At 38.6% G+C, this 18398-nt stretch overlaps 1 protein-coding gene across 1 annotated transcript; it reads right to left on the bottom strand.

Moving 5' to 3' along the window:
• Nucleotides 1-1010: 1010 nt before the first annotated feature.
• On the bottom strand, nucleotides 1011-13289 carry LOC121960035 (E3 ubiquitin-protein ligase AMFR-like). Its single transcript, XM_042509663.2, has 14 exons — nucleotides 13095-13289; nucleotides 12197-12531; nucleotides 12015-12107; nucleotides 11718-11882; nucleotides 8685-8837; nucleotides 8110-8150; nucleotides 6649-6781; nucleotides 6406-6539; nucleotides 6147-6257; nucleotides 5632-5828; nucleotides 5241-5344; nucleotides 4691-4825; nucleotides 4303-4493; nucleotides 1011-3086 (listed from the first exon to the last, which is right to left on the bottom strand). The coding sequence occupies exons 2-14, from the start codon at nucleotides 12449-12451 to the stop codon at nucleotides 2930-2932; spliced, it is 1869 nt and encodes a 622-aa protein (XP_042365597.1). The 5' UTR covers nucleotides 12452-12531; nucleotides 13095-13289; the 3' UTR covers nucleotides 1011-2929.
• Between the last annotated feature and the right edge of the window lie 5109 nt (nucleotides 13290-18398).

Raw genomic sequence — 18398 nt, forward strand, 5'->3', positions numbered from 1 at the left:
TATGACACCAAGTCATCGTCCAGATCAGTTGTTGTCACTGTTAAATGTTGGTTTAAACCTTGTCAGCAGATAAATACTATTTGCTTATGGCACAGGTCAGTGCGCGCGCGCACACACACACACACACACACACACACACACACACACACACACACACACACACACTCAATACTCACCTATTTATTGGACTAATAAACTCAAAAGTACAACCAGTGCATTGGATACTGACCATACACACTGGGGCAAGCTTCACTGTGCTTGTTGCATTTTAAATACTATACTCTTAATATAAGCAGGTCTGTGGCAGTCTGTGTTAACCCTTCGAAACCTGAGCAAATTGGCTTGATTTCTGTCAAAAACATGGGAAGAAGGCAATGAGCGGCTAAAGAATTGACCCAAAATTAGATAGATAGATTGAATGAATAAATGCAATAAAATAAACAGTACAACAAAAATACCTGAAAATTGTCTTTTAAAAAAATTAAAGCAAAAAAAAACAAAAAACAATTAAGTGACCTGGTTAACATACTGAAAATTATAATTCTGTAACATTTTAAATATTTAATTGATAAATGATAACCTAAAATATTGCTTTTCCCTTGCTTTTCTCTTTTTCCCCTTGCTTTTTTTTAACAATACTTTTCCAAATCTTGTAATATTTAGCATAATACAACAGTTTTAACTCTGCATGTATCACTCTGCTCCACAGCTGTTAAGAATCTGTTAATTAGTGTAAGAGTGAAAGTGAGATATGGTTATAGCATGGTTTAAGCCCAGGTTCAAACAGCTTCTTGGCACTGTTCACATAGCTGTCAGTGAGAGAGAGAGAGGAGTCTGGGCCTATTTTCATATTTTTGAAAGAAATAATACCAATTTGCTCAGAATTCAAAGCTGTAAATACTCGTGGAAGCCGTCTGGAAGAAAAAATGATGCCGCTCCAGGTTTCAAAGGGTTAATAGAGGGTGGGGGGGGTCAGAGATTGGCTCAAGAAAAAGGATCAAGTGACGATGTTTTGTTAAAAAGCTGTAGAAGCTCTGTTTATTGAGTCTTTTGTATTAACATATTTTACAAAAACTAGATTTACAGAAATTATCCATAACTGAACCATTCTTGATGTAGGCACAAAAATACAGGAAAGCTCAGTCCAAAACAGCATTTCACTTCTGATTAAATAAGTAATGGTTATGAAAGATAACCCATGATTAGGAAAATATATCATGGAAATTAAGAGCTGTTAAATAACTGAATGGAAAAAAAAACTGAAAGTGAAAACTGTCATCTCATTTTTACATTTTGACTAATTTAAATCTGAAAACTAAATCCTATAATGTATCGTTGTACAACACCTCAAGAACAGAGTTTGAGCCCTAAAATAAACACAAAATGAAGATCACAACACTCCAGCTTTTAGTGGAAGTTTGTGGGCTGCTCTTTGGGATAAAGTGGAAGGAAACAAAAGCACTTTAGTCTAGACTCATGCATCTCACCCAAAACTGTTCTTGCATTTTAATAACAAGAAATCAAACACCTATAATACACACAGTCTTCATCTTTGTGTCCATTGATATGTCTCAACCAGCTACTACTCAGTGAAATTTGACAATGTGGAGAGTGTTTCAAAAGCCCAGTCCATGTTAAACATTATTGAAATCAGATCTTTGAGTAGAGGATGATTATGTTCCTCACAATTCTGATTTTTTAAAATTAGCACTCCTCAATGTGAGCAGACAAAGGTCGCACAAATAAAACACCCTGTAAATGTGTTCTGAAAGATTCTTTGTGTCATTTAATATCTAGAAGTGTTCAGTCAAAAGGCAGCTGGATTTGTTAAGTCTTAAGAGTGTTTTGTTGCTGCTCATTTTTACTGCCGAAGCCGAGTGGCAAAACATCCACAAGACAGTGCAGAAAGTACGGCTGTCGCAGACTTAACAACTTCTACATATCCTAAATTTCAACATGATGGACACAGATAACCATAGACACCATTGATATATTCAGTAGAAAATAATATTTTCTTATTCAGAGAGAACTGCTCATTATCAGAGGAGAATTTAAGAAAGACCGGAGGATGATGCCCATTGTACTTGTACAAAATGTAACACATCCCCTTTGTTGCCTATGCTTCTCAAGGGAATGGTATTAGAAAAACTAAGATGTACATGCACTCCTCCTTGTTAAATAACAAACCTGTCTGCAATGGGTGACATTACACACTAAATACAGAATAACCCATGTGGGTCAAAAACACTTTGTTTGCAGCATTACTTTTGATAGGAACATTCATATTTGACAGAAAAAGGCTGAACAATACTAAAGTGACATTCTCTTACTCCAAGGTAAGACATAAAAACATGTTGTTATTTTGCCTACACTTAGTTCACAGTTGAAACTCATAAAATAATTACACACAACTACATCAGATGAGTTTCTCCATTCAGAATACGTAGCTTTCCACCATGAGCAGAACAAGCGAAAATAAAGTCTGATAAAAGGAAAACGCATAAAAGACCCAAATAGCTTTTATCTAGCAAAGACATGTCCAAACCCTTCTCCAAAAAGACTCTTCTGAACGCAAAGCATGCTCGTTTTTGTCAGCCAGTCCCAATCATGGCAGAAAGTGAGTTCCTACTGAAGCTGGTGGTTGCAATGTGTGGCACGTGAATAAAGGGCAATGCAACCTTGCACCAATCAATTTATATAATGCTCCAAATACTCTGGAATCAGTGATGCAGAGGCCATTCACATTAGTCCCACCTTGTTTAGGCAGCCCAAAACAGTCCAAAGGCCATGTTTGAAATGCTTTTTAATTATCGTTAGAATCGGTGGTGACCACTGAATGTACACCAAATAGGGGAGGTTTGAAATGGCTCTTTCTGTGCCTCTTGGGATGATGATGTGGTCGAATCTTCTGCTGACGCCAACCTGTATATCAGGGCGCAGGGTCTTGTTGATTTTGCATGCGTCTCTCTGCAGCTGCCGCCATGGTTCTACGTCTCATCACAGTCATATGCATTTCTGGAACAGTGTCCTCCTCCAGTCCAGGCAAATCCTCATCTTGCTCCTCTGGACTCTTATTCAGATATCTCCTACAGAGAATTAATGAACAACATATGATCATGGGAACAGAAAATGCAAGGTAATGTGCAAAAGGCAACCAAGAACGCAACTGTGCTTTTCAGCTAGTCTGGTAGCTGAGTAAAGAAGCCCTTTCATTGTATTTTGTCCTGCCTTAGTTTACAGACCGAGACAAACTTGTCTCACAAGGATCTATTTTCACAAAACACTTATTGTACATCTGAGCGACAAAGCAAAATCTAGTGTGGTCGCACACCCGACCTCAGAAACTTTGTGTTTTTATTTTGTTTTTGAATATAAAACATGTTGGTACCACGTATACGTAGGGATGTCCCGATCAAATGTCAAACATCGAATTGGGGGCCAATCAATGCATTTTTTGACTGATCGGGAATATTTAGCTTACAGAGCATCCGATCCTTTGTTTTATGTCAGCTGTCACACAGACAGCTTTTCACTTTCATGCAGATCAACGAGGAGCGCCGCCATTAACACTCCTCCACTCAGCTGTCTGTCTCTCTTCTCTGCTGAACTAAAGGGCAGCGCCTGAGCAGCGACTGAGACTCACCAGCAGCGAAACACCACACACCATCAACAAAAACGCACTCTGAGAATGTTTATTTACATTTTTTACCTTTGTTTTGAGAGTCTCACATTTGGCCTTTTGCTGTTGCAAAAGCTCAGAGGAAACACAGACAGCCGTGCTGAGTTCACTACAACCTCACTCACCACTCGTATGTGAGCTCTGCGAGCCAAAAGCCAACACAGCTTATTTATTAATAAAGTGTATTCAGCCAAAAAGATGTGCAGTCGACAAAAACAAACAGCAGAATTCAGATCATTCAGGTTATTGAGACACAGGCTGCATCGCAGCAACAATAGCTGGATTCTTAAAAGCACAGAGACGTTTCATCAAGTCAGCGAGGCCGACAAGATTAATAGGAAGAGTTTGTCTTTTTTTATACTTTATTTTGTAAAATATATAAATAATAATAGGCTAAAAAATAACAAGTATCAAGAAACAGCTTGGATGCAGAAATTTTTAATAACTTTTAAGAAGCCTGCTTAAAATTTGCACTGTGCAGCTGTATAATCTAAGAAAACAAATATATCGGATCAGGACTCGGTATCGGCAGATACTCAATATTAAATGACTCAGATCAGGATCAGGACGACAAAACAGTACATCTCTAATTTTTTGAGGTCAAAAACCTGCAGTGTACCAACCTGCGTGCCTGTTGAAGCATCTCTTCTTTCCTTTGCTTTAACATCTTCTGCCTCTCCTCGGCCGACTTAGAGAAGCGACCTCCTCTGACTTCCATGTTGTCTGACTCACTGAGGCTCTGCTCAGCTGCTCCACTGGAACCGTCCTGCTCATCTGACACAGTGTTCACCTGTGCAGGAGCACGCTCTATGGCCTGACGAAAGAACACAGACAAAGTATGTCACAGACTGTTGCATTCTGCCTTTTAAGTAAACCACAGGAATGTAATCAACAAGAAGCAGAGGCAAGAAGGACTGACAGGGAGGAACCAGGAGACCACTGTGTTATTAGAACAATGACATTATGTAAAAAAATAAGCTGCTATTAACATTTCACCCCATGGTGACTGACCTGTGTTGGAAAAGGCACCTGGATGCGTCCCTCCAGGATGTTGTCGGTGGTGACTTCCACAGAGCGGGTCAACTGCAGATCCTGCATCACCAGGTAGGAGGGCACCTGAGGGAACATCTCCTGAACCTGATGGGCCTGGTGACCAGAGGGTTCATCAAAACGGAGAGATAGAGCGATAGAGAAATAATAAAAAGGAAGATTATTGCTGGAAGACCCGAACATAACAGGTGAACATACAAAACTAGATTTAACTAAAACGTAAGACAAAATACTTTATGTAAAAAACTTAGCATACAGTTTTAATGATTTACATGAAAAAAACTGTTGAAAATACACAAAATCTTTTGGGTTTTAACATATTTTCGAACAGTTCATGTTAAATCTGTTGGTTAAATAAAGATGTTATCACTATATCAAAACGCATTTGCGTTAACATAAACTTTCGACAGCGGTCTGGGGAAAAAAAATCAATACCTGACCTCAAATTGTTAGCTGTATCATCGTTTATGAAATTCAAAATAATTTCTACTAACTGTGAACATGAACTCACCATAGCCAGAAGCTGGGAGTTGTTGGCCTGAGCAATGCCCAAGATATTGGTGGTGTGCATTACTTCCACTGAGAAACTGGGCAACCAACTGGCAATGCGAGATCCTGAAAGAGAATGTATGGGTTTTAAAAGTCATTGTAACACCCAGCCTATCTGAAGTGAGGTCATTCTTGCCTGCAGACAAGATTGTTAACTTGTTACATACTGTTTACTTCCTCAGTCTGACATAAATCTAACCGATTTATGAAGAGGAGGGGGATTAGCTTTTTCGTAACCAATCACTCAAGACCAAGATGTTATGCCGACATAACATCAGGTGATACTGAGATATTGAAAGAGAATCTCCAAAACCAAAATCATCCTTGGATGAATTTGTGTCTGACCAACTTACCATCAAAGTGGAAGAAGTGATTGTGTTGGTTGATATGTGGTCTGGCATCTGGAGCAGCTCCTACGGGGCCAATATTGTCTTCCAAACCCCCGCCCTGCGGCGGGCTCCTCGCCTGGCCGCCATCTCCGTTAATGTTCAGCGATGTCCGACATGTTGGACACGAGGTGTCCTGCTCGAGCCATGAGCGCAAACAAGAGCTGCGAAACATACGCACTCAACTTACAAATGTTCTTACAGAATTTCTCAGTATAAAAAACTCGACATTAGTCTTCTGTAGCTAAACATCAGGATCTTTGTGTGCAAGACTTTGGGAAGTAGCCAAATCAAGGATACTACATTCCAGGCTGGTATGTTACATCTGGTTGCTTAGTATTCTTACAGTTTCTCCTTAAACCATCTTTATTCTGCAAGAAACTTTTTCTAGGCTATGGAGCCACAGGTCGGTGGTAACAATATAACAATGGACTGCTAAATATTGTCCATGGAGGGATATCTGATTAGAAAAAACACTTTACTTGTGGAAGAGATGGCCACAGGGTAGTTTGCGTGCTGTCAACATGGTGTCCCAGCAGATGGCACAATCATCATCATTAGCAGCCAGCTCCTCTGCAGTAGCAACTGCAAATCTGCACACCAAGTCCAGAGTACATACAAATAAAGATGAAACAAGTAATGATAAATGGATCCATTAGAAATGCTTTAATTAAACAAACAAAGAACCACAAAAGTATACGTCAAAAAGAGATAAACAATTAAATGAATACATATCATCACCTGGCCTCCATGTTGTTGATGACACGAAGGTAATTCTTGTGTCGGCGGACACGACGCTGGACCTCATGGAAAAGATATCGCAGCTGCATGAAGATAACCAAGCTGGCCATAGACAGCCATATGTTTCCAAAAAGCTAATGAGAGACAAATTGACAAATTGATTAAAGATCAGGAGAGAAGGAAAAATACACGGGGGCATTTCCATATCACTATATGCCGACATCTGTTCCCTCTGTGTCTTACCAGCATATGGATATGGTGCATGAGGTCCAGGAAGAGCATAGCCAGCTCCATGATGAAGTCTGTGTAGTAGACATATGTCCCCTTACTCTCCCAGGTCCCTGGATGGTTCAGATCCCACAGATGAATAGAGTATCTGAGGGGACATGTACAACTCCATCAGGCCATGAAACACAGCTGATTTTTAGGCAGTGTGGTGGATGACTCAGTCCTTATCTTAGATGGAGATTGGAAATCCATAATGCATGAAAACAAGATGGTGTGAAAGCATTACAGTACATAAAAAAGGTAGTGTTGCCACCAGAGGCAAAACATTGACAAATTAGGTCAGAGAAGAAAAAGAGAAAATTAGAGTGAAAGAGTGTATAATATTCCTGTGTATAATAGCTCTAAACTCCCTGTCTGAGCATTCTTTAATCCTTAAAAACTCATGCCTTCATGCTTTATGGCTTAGATGTAACTCTTCAGCTTTGCCTCGTTTAGTATGCACAGATTTATGAGTAGCAAAGAAGTGCCACCCTGCAGCCGCTTGCCTTTACGTGATACCCAAGCTTATTTGATCTAGCTCTAGGCACGCTTTAGTATTTTCAAGTGTACTATGGGGCTTTGTGCATTGTGTATGAGTATGGTTTAGCACAATAGTTTCAGAACAGGATCACTGTTTAACCACACTATATGAAAGTTGTTGTGTATACATGTTTTTGTCTAAATAAACCTTGTTCCTCACTGCAAGCTCTGACAAGTTGAAGCAAAAGTGCGACTTAATTTGCAAAATACAGATATGTAGCAACTCCTGACTTCTCCTGATACCCTTCGTTTCACCAGTGCTGTGAAAAGCTGCAGCCCGCAACATGACGGATTGGTTTCTTAGTGTTGTGACGTAACAAACCCATTAAGTCTGAATCTGCGTCCTTATGACTGTCATTAGTACACTGTAGTTCCAAGGGAGAAATGCTCAGCCATGGTGTTGATTGCTTATTTTGCAGATAGTATAGAAAAAAACACCCTATGGACATTTTAACAAGGTTCAAATATGCAATATTACTAGAGGGGGTCTTTAATGCAATATGCTTGGTTGAAAAAAGAAGTGGAAGTAGTCCAATGTTGATAAACTCCTAATCTACTGTGAGCAGCATCACAAATTAAACACAAACAAATGAAAGAACAGACAACCTTTTTTAATAAAGTTAATTGTTTTTGCTTTGTACCAGGCCACAGCAATGTACCTGACAACAGTTTACACTTTCCAATGTTAGACTGATATCTTTGAGTATATGAGTGCTTTGGCTGATTAGAGTTGTTTCTGCTGCTAGTATAATCCTGACCACTCTCTTGGGGACAAAAAAGCCTTTCACACTGTGTAACAGAGCCAGAGAAAAACAAATGGTGTAACTAACATTAGCTCCTGACTCTAAATCTGCACAGGCTATGTCATCTGCACCAGGAGGATTTAAGTGGACTTACCGCATGATGACATGCCCAGTGCGTACAGTCACTAGCAGGCACTGAAGAAGAAAAGACACAGATATGAATGTGATGTAATTCTTGTAGTCCATACAGTACAATCCGAGATCTGACATTTCAGTTGTGACAAAAAAACTGTCTGAGGCAAATGAGAAGTGTTTTGTGCTAAAAATGGCCCAGTGACAGTTTGTGTTTATTAGCCTAAACCTCTCTTTAGAAATACATCCCCTGAGGGAGACTTATGTACCTAATAAATAAGCCTTTTTCTGCAGTGGACATTTTGACTTGTCAGAGCAAAAAAGCACAGTTGTTATTGATTGTGCTTTTCCGGCTTTGATGTCCAACTGTCTGCCATAAAGAGGCCTTTTAGTTTATTTTTTTTTGATATGGCACATGAAACACATGACAGTTTTATCCCGCCCCATTTAAGACATACAAATCAAATAAACGGATGAATCTTTAAGAAATATAAGGGCCTAACCAAAAGCCTCAATGATAGAAAGAGTCCATAATCATCATTCCTTTGTCAACATATGGCCCCCATTTTTTAGAAAGATGTGGCTCAAGGTTCTCACCTCTGCTGCCATAAAGGAGAGTGTGTGCATGCCATGGGAAGCTCCCAGCAAACCACAGACCACAGCCAGACCACAGCAGTCCAGCAGCAGGGAGACCAGCAGACAAATCACTCGAACATGGCTGTTCATGGGCGTGGAGGGCGAGAAAGACAGCTGCAGGGAAGAAAATGTGAATTATGAGTGGACTGTGTCTCTCTTAGAGATGTTCCCTTTCGTTATGCCCTAGGGTTACTGGGGAGCTTTTTCTTGTCTATTGAGATATCTTGTGATGGTTTGGGAAGTTCATGTGGGTCTGTTCAGCCCTCGTAGACATTTTATTTGATAGCGGTGCTATGCAAATAAAGTTACGAATTCAAAGTAGACTTCACTCGGCCAAGATTCCTACAGCCTAAAGCAATTTATATTCAAGACTATTTAATGCCACTGAGAATATAATTTTACAATAACCAAAACAAAAACAAACAAAACATTCTTAGAACATGACTTTTTTGGTGACATTCATGCAAGGGGAATTCAGCAAATCTTATATATCAGTGCCGGTCGGTGTTATCAGTTATTTTGAAATTTTACAATGCAACACCAGAAAAATCAGAAAATGCTACTTTCCTGTTTCTGAGCCTTTTCAAGACTTCTGAAAGATTGATTTAAGACACTGTAATACAAATTAAGGCCCTATTTGTTAGATTTGTTAATTCAATGCCTTTTAAGGCTTCTTAAGGATCAGCAGCAACAGGAAGGATTCAGACTATGTGTTTTGTTTAAATGCTCACAATCTCATACGAGTACAGATTATTCTGGCATTTAAAGAATACATATAATCATCAAACAATACAAAACCTGCTTGTGTTCATTAAATTGACAGCTGTTGATGGGAAACAGCTCAATAATAGAACAATACATCTGAAAGGGGAATATTCCTAAATCAAAATAATTTAATCAGCCACCATAGACCATATATTTTTTCTAAGCCTGCTCACACACATGCATGACATGTTTTTATATTGTGCTCAGTGCAACACTCAAACGACATTTCTACTGTATTGGCTGAGAGGAAACGTGAACTTTTCCCTTCAAAATAAATACAACCTATTTAAATCAATAGACTCCTCACACACGACCTCCCCAAACATATGTATTTTGCAAAACATATTCTAAGACTTTAAACTGAAAGATGACATTGTCGACAGTGAAAGGAATACAATTCAGGACCTCATTGCAATCATTAAAAAAGCTGAGCTGAGAAATAAAACAGGTCCCATCAATTTTGTAAAGCTGTAATGCCACAAGGTTTCCCCTGCACATCGACAACATGATATACCCATCATCTTTAGCAGTTAACCCTACATGCGCCATCTTCACCCCAAAGTTCAAACCACAGAACAGGGAAACAGGAAGGAAGACAGCTGGGCTAACACTCCTGACAAACCTCAACCTAAAATGAACATGCCACAACTTCAGATATACAGCTAAAGCTGTGACACAAAAAATAAAACTAGTTGACAGTCACACACAACATGTGCACATACAAAACTGATACATTTTTACAGCTCAGCAGGCAGAAATTACTCTCTGGTACACTAAGCCACTCAGCACTTGATCACAGGCAACATATCAACTTAATGCCCACTGTCAATGTCATTACTTGTAAGGAAAGGAGGCCAGTTAAACCTGATATTTTGTTTTCCCCAACATGCAGAGCACAATCTGATACAGGGACATGTCAATCAGCAGCCTCACATGCCAGTACAAGAAACTATTAATAGATCCAGAGTTGAGAAGGGCAAGTTACTCTCAGACTCATGGGGGACACTCAGGACACCTTTTAAAAAGACCTCTCTATTAAGTTTGGAAATGCATGCAGGTGTCTTCAAATGGCAGTCTTCTGTCTGGCTACCTCACACTCACTCACTGTCCTTATGAGTAACACGACAGCCATATAAAATGGAAGTATGTCTATCGGGTTTACTGTGTAGCATAAACAGGAAAACAGGTTCATACAGGAACATGCAGGCTTATCAATTATATCATATAAAATCTCTCACACACACACATACTTTTGTGAATGAGCTCTAAAGTTTTTTGTGTTAACTGTGCAGATTCCTATAAAACATTTCAAACTCGACAACAAAGCCATTCTATAAGGGTTTCTTTGTATTTCCTGTTGGAATATTTTGCAGTGTTTTGGAATGACATCAGCAGACAGGAAGTGAACATGGACCCAAGCTGTTGTCTAGCTATTCCCAATGCCTGCTGATACCTGTGTGCAACAATGGTAATGTGTCATTTTACAATTTGTGCACTGTTTCTAGCTGACATTTCTAACAGAAGAATAAATTGTGGCCAGAATAAATTGGTGAACTTGAGATAAGTCAACTTTGTCCTAAAGATCTATGTGTGCCCTGCTTTTTTACCTTTGGGTGTTCAATATTGGAACTATATGAACTTTGGTTTAGCACCACAAACAAATACTGGGAGGGTGCATCCTCTCAAAGACCTGCTTATTTCTGTAGGAATGTTGTGTCTTGTCCGAACAAACATGAGCTCTGTAGCAATACAAACAAAAAAAACAACCTCCAGGTACCTGTGACAACAGTGGCCTTCACTAAGACAAATCTTCTTCAGATGTGTTTGCTTTAAAATCAGAAGGGAAAGATTTTTATAATAGTCTCATAAGCTTGCGATAAAATTACCCAGCAAGTATGAAAAATATATATATATTTTGTGGCCCATCCAAAAAATATCAAGTGTTGGCTTATTTCTGATATGTTTGTGCTGATAAGCCTTACATATTGGGTCAAAGCTGACTGGCCGGTTGAGCATATAGTTTACTATCAGTAGTTGTCGTAGCTATCCTCAGTTGAATTAGATTGGACAATTGTGAATAGAGTGTATTTGTAATGATAACAGATTCACAATGTCATTTTTTTTAATGTTTTATTGTCCTTCCCTGGATTACCATGCAGGACGGTCACAAACCATGGTTGGGGGCACAGGAATGAGTAACGAAGAAAAGAGAGAGAATAGCATACTTACATATTCAAATCTGTCTTTGCAGAGCTGCACCATGAGGTGGAGAAAGACCAGAGCGGAGAACCACAAACACCACATGACCACCTCCTCCACTGTCTGTACGTTTAACACTCCAAAGATGAAAATGAACTTGTAGAAGATAAAGTTCCAGAACTTGTCTTTCAGGTGCTGAGGAATAAACACAAAGCAAATGAGGTGCATTTTTTTCTGAGAGATCTACGCTCAAGTAGAGCTGCTTATTACCCCAGGCATGAAAGCTGCGGCATGACTTATTTAATACTGATCTAAACACAGACTCACCTGCTTCTCACTGACCCTCAATGGGCCAAACACCACATACTGAATCATTTTAGCAATTAACATCAAAGAGCAGCAGAATGTGTTGACCAAAACCTACAGGAGCACAGAAGATAAAGTGACAATCAGTTTTTGTTTCATCATCTTAATAAGCAATGCAAAGTCCAAACCTGGACGACACTCACCCATACAAAGAGGCTGTCAGTGACAAGATACCACAGGACAGTGGTTGCCAATTCTGTGTTGCTAATATCATTGTTCAGATGTTCAAGATCCACTTCAGGGGGGGCTGGTGTTTCATCAGTTTCCAAGACCCCAAAACCCGGATCCGTCACAGTGGTGTAGGCACTAAAGATGCTGCCAGCAAGCAAAGCCACACTCAGCGCTGTGTAGGTCTGCAGGCTGGGCCATGGAAACCTCTCCAAAAACAGCAGAGGCATTGCAGTGTTTACGGTCCAGTCCTCAATTTGGGGAAAATTGTGTTCGCCCCGATCCAAGAATTGATCTGGGAAGAAAAAACCTGTGAGGGTAGACGCGAGTTACCTAACGTTAGCCAAAAGTTGCGTAAACATTAGCTTTGTTAAATACATTCAAAAGTGTTCGCACGGGATCGTTGCTAATGCGCGTCAACACGTCGCCCATTATTTAGTAATGTTTTGAAACAGGCAGTTGGAAACACACGTACAAGATATTCTTGTTTGTTTTCTAATTAGTTAGAAGATTCACGTTAGCTAGCCAGCGGATATGTTAGCTTACGTAGCTTCTCCCTAAGCAAGGCTAACTTCACGCTAGCTCATTGCAGTTTGTAAAGGGTACAAATTTCTCGAGTTGGGCTGTCTTTGGTCAAATGTAAAAGGTTAAATCAGCCAAACAAAATGAAAACATTTAATCAGCGATTTAACTGGCTAACCTTCACATTAATACCTTAGTAGCGGTAGAGATAAAGTTAAATTCACGCCCCCAATATTAGCTATTTACCTGGCTAACGTTAGCTAATACTAGCTTATTTGTTAGCTGACATTAGCTACGTAGCTAGCTTCTGTTAATCACTGGTAAACAAGCTCGCATTAAATCGTCACTTACAGCTTGTCACAAAATTAGTTAAACGCAATATCCAGCGTCCCTCGTTGTATACAGTGGCGTACTGTTAGTGCAGATGCACTTAGAAAATCGTAGTTGTCAACATCGTCATGTTTATTTCATCGTGAAGGCAGCTGGCTCTGAGAGAAGCCTCCTCCTCCTCCTTCCGCTTCTTCTTCTGTGAGGTTTTACGGCAGCGGACCTCTGTGGTGCTGAATTACTGCCATCTTCTGCAGTGAGCTAACTCCTACAGCAGTCAAACTCAACTTCCTCCCTGCGGGCCAAATCTGGGCCCCAACCTTTTTCTAATTCACAATAAAAAATAGTGATTCAAACTGAAACATGTTTTTGTACCTTTCGTATACATAGGAGCATCCTCCACATCCCATGGACAGAGGTTGTAGCTCAGCCCCTTATGTCCTGAAATTATAGAAATGTCCTAACATCCAAAAAATGCCCTAAAATCTGAAAAAAAAGCTTATTTCTAAATTCTTGTAACGTCCTGAAATACTAGAAACATCGTCAAATCTGAAAAATGGCCCCCAAAAAAACTGAGAAATGTGCTAAAACAAAATACAAAAAAAACAAAACAAGAAACATCGTAAAATACAACAAACACCTTTGAAAAATTCAGTGTCCTAAAATCCCCAAAATTCCCCCAAAAACTGAGAAATGTGCTAAAATAAAATACAAAAAAATTACAAGAAACATCGTAAAATACAAGAGACGTCTTCAAAAAATTCAATGTCCTAAAATCTGAAAAATGGCCAAAAAATTAGAAATGTGCTAAAATCTGAGAAAGACCCAAAAATTCAAGAAATATCATTCAAGTAATATGCTCAAATCCGAGAAATGTCCTAAAATCCTGGAAAAATCCTAAAATTCGAGAATCAATCTGAGATATAAAATAAAATCACAGAAATACCCTAAAATCCAAGAAACATCCTAAAAATCCTAGAAACATCCTAAAAACCTGGAAATATGTATGGGGCTGCTGCAACTGGCCCCTGACCTCTTGCTATTTTGCAAAAGTGGCCCCCAAGTTATGTCCCACAGTGTCAGATTTTTGCCATCAGCTTTGTTCTCCCTATAAGCTTACCAGACATTTTATACCTTGTCCACTTCCATCTTACTCCAGTGTGCTCTTTAATCCAGATCTTGTTAGCTCTAATGTTTTAATTTCCTTTTCATGTCCTATCTTTTTTATGTAGAGGCTATTTCCTGCAACTAAGGCACTGCTCTGAAGAACTACTATTTATCACAGTAGGGGGTGGCTTCGGGTGCGACTTTGTTGTTGTCTTTTTTGTTTGTTTGTTTTTGTTTTTGTTTTTGTTTTAATATTATGACCTTCCATGCATGGTGCTACAAATAGGCTACTTTCCTTAAGCCTCCCCGAGTGACTGGGGCAAAATGCATGACCTACATATACACAATAAATAACTTCATCATTTCTGTGTGATGAATGGTGTGATTTTTGACATTTTTAAAGACAACATGCCTGTGAAACCCACTTGCTGAGAGTATTTCATAAACTGTGGCCATTTGATTTTGAATGTTATTTGAAGTGCCTCCCCCATTCTCAACTTTGTGGCTGTGGAACTGCAATTGCTGTATACCTGCTATTTGATTTTTCGATTCATCAGTAAAAACCTACACAGTCTTTACATTTACTTTAAATATCTAACTTTTTTCCTCTTTCTTTATTGAGAACTTGGTAATTACAGACAAACAAGGCATGTTCATCAAATAGCTTCTCTCTCAGGTTTAGCAAGAACGACAACAATTAATACAAATAAAACACAAACATAAAATACAAACAAAAACATATGTTATAATGAAATCAACTTAAGAACTTTCCTTTCTTTAACACATTTCAGTGACTTACTTAAGAGTTTAAGTTCTTTCCTCAAATGGTGTAAACTGGGTTTATTCTTGAAGTATCTACACTTATGTATATAAAAAAATTATCCCCAATAACAAGACAACATCAAGAACAACATCCATGTTCTTAATGTTAATACAAACGCTTTATTTGTCAGTCTTTATTGCCAATGGTGAGGGCTAAATCTCCCTGCAGCCAGCACTGCATATCACAAAGAGTACATGGTAGAAACGCACATTCCAAACTTTCAATTTCACTTTCACAATACGTATAAGTATTCACACAAAAATTTCATCTCAGTCTAAAGAATTCATTTGTTGGCTAAATCTCTTTTAAAGTTTTGAAGTTCACCTCTTAGGTGAAAGTGGTAATGAATTATATATTTTACTTTAATTGTTAAACTGTCCAAATTGAATTCCCTGAGAATATAATTTTGTTTTACTGGGTTGGGGAAACATACCTCTAATATAAAGTTTCTAATAACTCCATTGGTACATTTATTATCAAAAAAACGTCAAACCCTTCAATGGGAAGCACAAGAGAGACCTTAGGGTACAGAGTGTATTATTTAACCATACATCTCAGAGAAAATGGTTTAGCTTTTATCAGTCTATAGTCCTAATATAACTAGAAAACTCATTGACTAAATCAGTATATTTATGCCTTGCCCTAATTGAAAGCAATTCCATATTCCCTGGTTTATTGTCAAGTTGGTTTTCACATTGCAGTATGAGGATTGGTGCTTATCATAAAAATGAGGGAAAATAACATTACAATAACAGAAAGTATAGCAAAAACCAAAAAAAGAAGAAAAGTGCAATACAAATATTTTTAAAATGTTCCAAAAAATATGTTATGTTTATCTGAATAGAAATGAAGGTGCTGTGTAGTTTTTAAAAGTGGAAACAGAAGCAATCAATATTGATTTATACTTTCAATTTTACATCAAAATTATGTTTGTAAATCATGACAAGGTCAGTTTTCAACCACACACACCTTCAAGAGGAATTCATAAATACATTGAATGAGCAAGATGGAGCACTAACATTAATTTATTTAAACCATAAGCTGTTATAGCAGAGCGCCTTCCATTTTAAAGTGGGTCATAGATTACTTAAAGAGAAACTGAAAGTATTGTCAACTTCTGTAGCTCTAGTCTATACTGTAAGATGGATAGGGAAACACTGATCTTCAAATCAAAGTCGTATAAATGGAACAAGCCTATAAGCAAATGACCGATACTTCAGGCTTGACTACATACAGAACACACAGTAACTGTGATAAACAATGGAGGGTATGGAATACTGCAGACTGTGTCCTGTACTCAGATAACGTCTGAATGTATCAGTGAAACGGCAAGTGATGGTAATAATTAACTGTTCAGATGCTTGCAATTCCAACCACAAATGGAGTTGACAGAGCATCCAGAGTTAAGGTGTGTTGTTACAGATGTAAATGCAAAGGTTGAGCAAATTGACTTGACTTTAAAAAAAAAAACACTGGAAGAGGGCAGTCAACAACTTATCCCAAAAATTAGAAATAAATCAGTAAAACATATACATATGCAACATAAACAACATACAAGAAAATCACCTGAAAATCAGTAAAAAGGGAAATAAAAAATGTTTTAAAAAACAAAACACCCAAACAACAAGGAAATTACCTGAAAAAAAGTGCTTTAAAAAGATTATTATGTTACATAACCTTAAATATGTAATTATAATAATTATAATTAAAGTTTTCTGGAAAACTTCCCCTAGCTTTTTAAAAATAATTTCCTAAATGTACCAATTTCTTGCAATTTGTGAAACATTTCATGGATTTGCTCATTGCCTTTTTGCCAGTGTTTGTGAAAGACATAGCACCTATTTGCTCAGGGTTCAAAGGTTTAAAGTTGCCTCAAAGCAGCACAAAAAAACGTGATGTCGATCCCAACTTTAAAGGTTTATTGTGTATCACGTCATGGATGACTGCAGAGAGGCATATAGCTATTGTTCATCAGCTAGTCTCTTCCTGGGAAATTGGATACATTTTTTAGGTAGCAATGTAATAAATACAGAAGCTACAATCTTCTTTATGAGGGCCACAAGCCAGTTGTCCAAGAAACTCTTACCTTGCTTCCACAGAAGAGAAACAGAAAGTTCTTTGATACAGAAACTTATTATGATTAAATATAGATAATGCAGTTACTTAACAAACCATGAACACAGAAGAGAAACAGAAGAGGTGGAAACTCCAGCAACACGTGTAGTATGTTGACTAAAGAAACATGTTTCGATTTGTGACCTCCATTATGAGGGCCACAAGCCAAGTTATGCAAGAAACTCTTACCTTACTTCCACAGAAGAGAGACAGAAAGTTCTTCAAAATTAAGGATTCATTTTTTTCTTTCCCCTCTACTGCATCTCAGTTGTAGGTGAAGTTGTGCCAGCAAGTCTCATTTTGCTTTGACAGAAGAGAGACAGACAGCCTTTCCCAGCTCGCAATGTACACCCTGGGCAGGAAGCCAAGTTATCAAAGGGCTGACACACAGAGACAGACAGCCAGTCACACTGACGGGCAATTAAAAGTTACCAAATAACCCAAGGTGCATGTCTTTGGACTGTGAGAGGAAGCCAGAGAAAACCCATGCTGACACGGGTCGGTTTGAACCTGGAACACTCTTGCTGTGAGGTGACCAACCACAGCACCACCTTGCTGCCCAGAGATCGTGCCAATATTTTTTAATTGTCCCACTGACCACACCATACTGAACTGATTAGTTTGTGTCTTCGGACAAACAGCAACCCAAGCTAAGTATGCATTGTACTGCCCCATTTCCACCAAGCAGTCAGTGGATGGTACCAGTAGAACCATCTCTTTCTGTTTTTTGTCACCCCTCTGTTGGGTACCTAGAGCCACATTTGCACCATAAACTTTCAATATGGTACCTTTAGAACCAAAAGTAACCCCTTGGACATGGAACCTTTTGAATGCAGCTTGAATGCAGTTGTAACTGTTAACATGTAGGTAGAGTAGGTTTTATTTACCCATTATTAATTATTTTCACTTGTGGACTAATACTGTATACTTAATTAAAATTAAAAATGGTTTGCATGGGTTTTATTTACCACCCCCCAAAACGTATTTTTTTACAGCATGCACCTTGCTAGTAGGTGAAGTTTTGCCGGAAATCCTCCCCCTGCTTCCACAGAAGAGAAACAAAAAATGATTTGGAGTGACAGTAAATCATCTGTCTTTTAATTAAACACCTCCAGAAACTTGTCCTTTCCATGACACAATATCACATCCGTAAGTCCCAAAATGGTCCTGTGGCAAACCTCCCTCCTGTTCAATTTGTCCATAAAGGGAAGTAAAGCCTTTTTTTTTACAGCACTTAGTTTGTCTTTTCATGCAGACGGCACAGTTGCACACATACTTAAAGC

This window comes from Plectropomus leopardus, chromosome 1 (genome assembly GCF_026936395.1).
Source record: "Plectropomus leopardus strain MGB_pleo_1.0 chromosome 1, ASM2693639v1, whole genome shotgun sequence".
In the NCBI taxonomy this organism is placed as follows: Eukaryota; Metazoa; Chordata; class Actinopteri; order Perciformes; family Serranidae; genus Plectropomus; species Plectropomus leopardus.

Bases quoted from the DNA above. Each gene is read 5' to 3' on its own strand.
- LOC121960035 (XM_042509663.2), bottom strand. From the start codon at position 12,451: ATGCCTCTGCTGTTTTTGGAGAGGTTTCCATGGCCCAGCCTGCAGACC. The intron at 11,883-12,014 runs GTGAGTCTGTGT...TTTATTCCTCAG, and splicing joins TGAGGGTCAGTGAGAAGCAG to CACCTGAAAGACAAGTTCTG. The intron at 6,258-6,405 runs GTGATGATATGT...CTTGGTGTGCAG, and splicing joins ATCAACAACATGGAGGCCAG to ATTTGCAGTTGCTACTGCAG.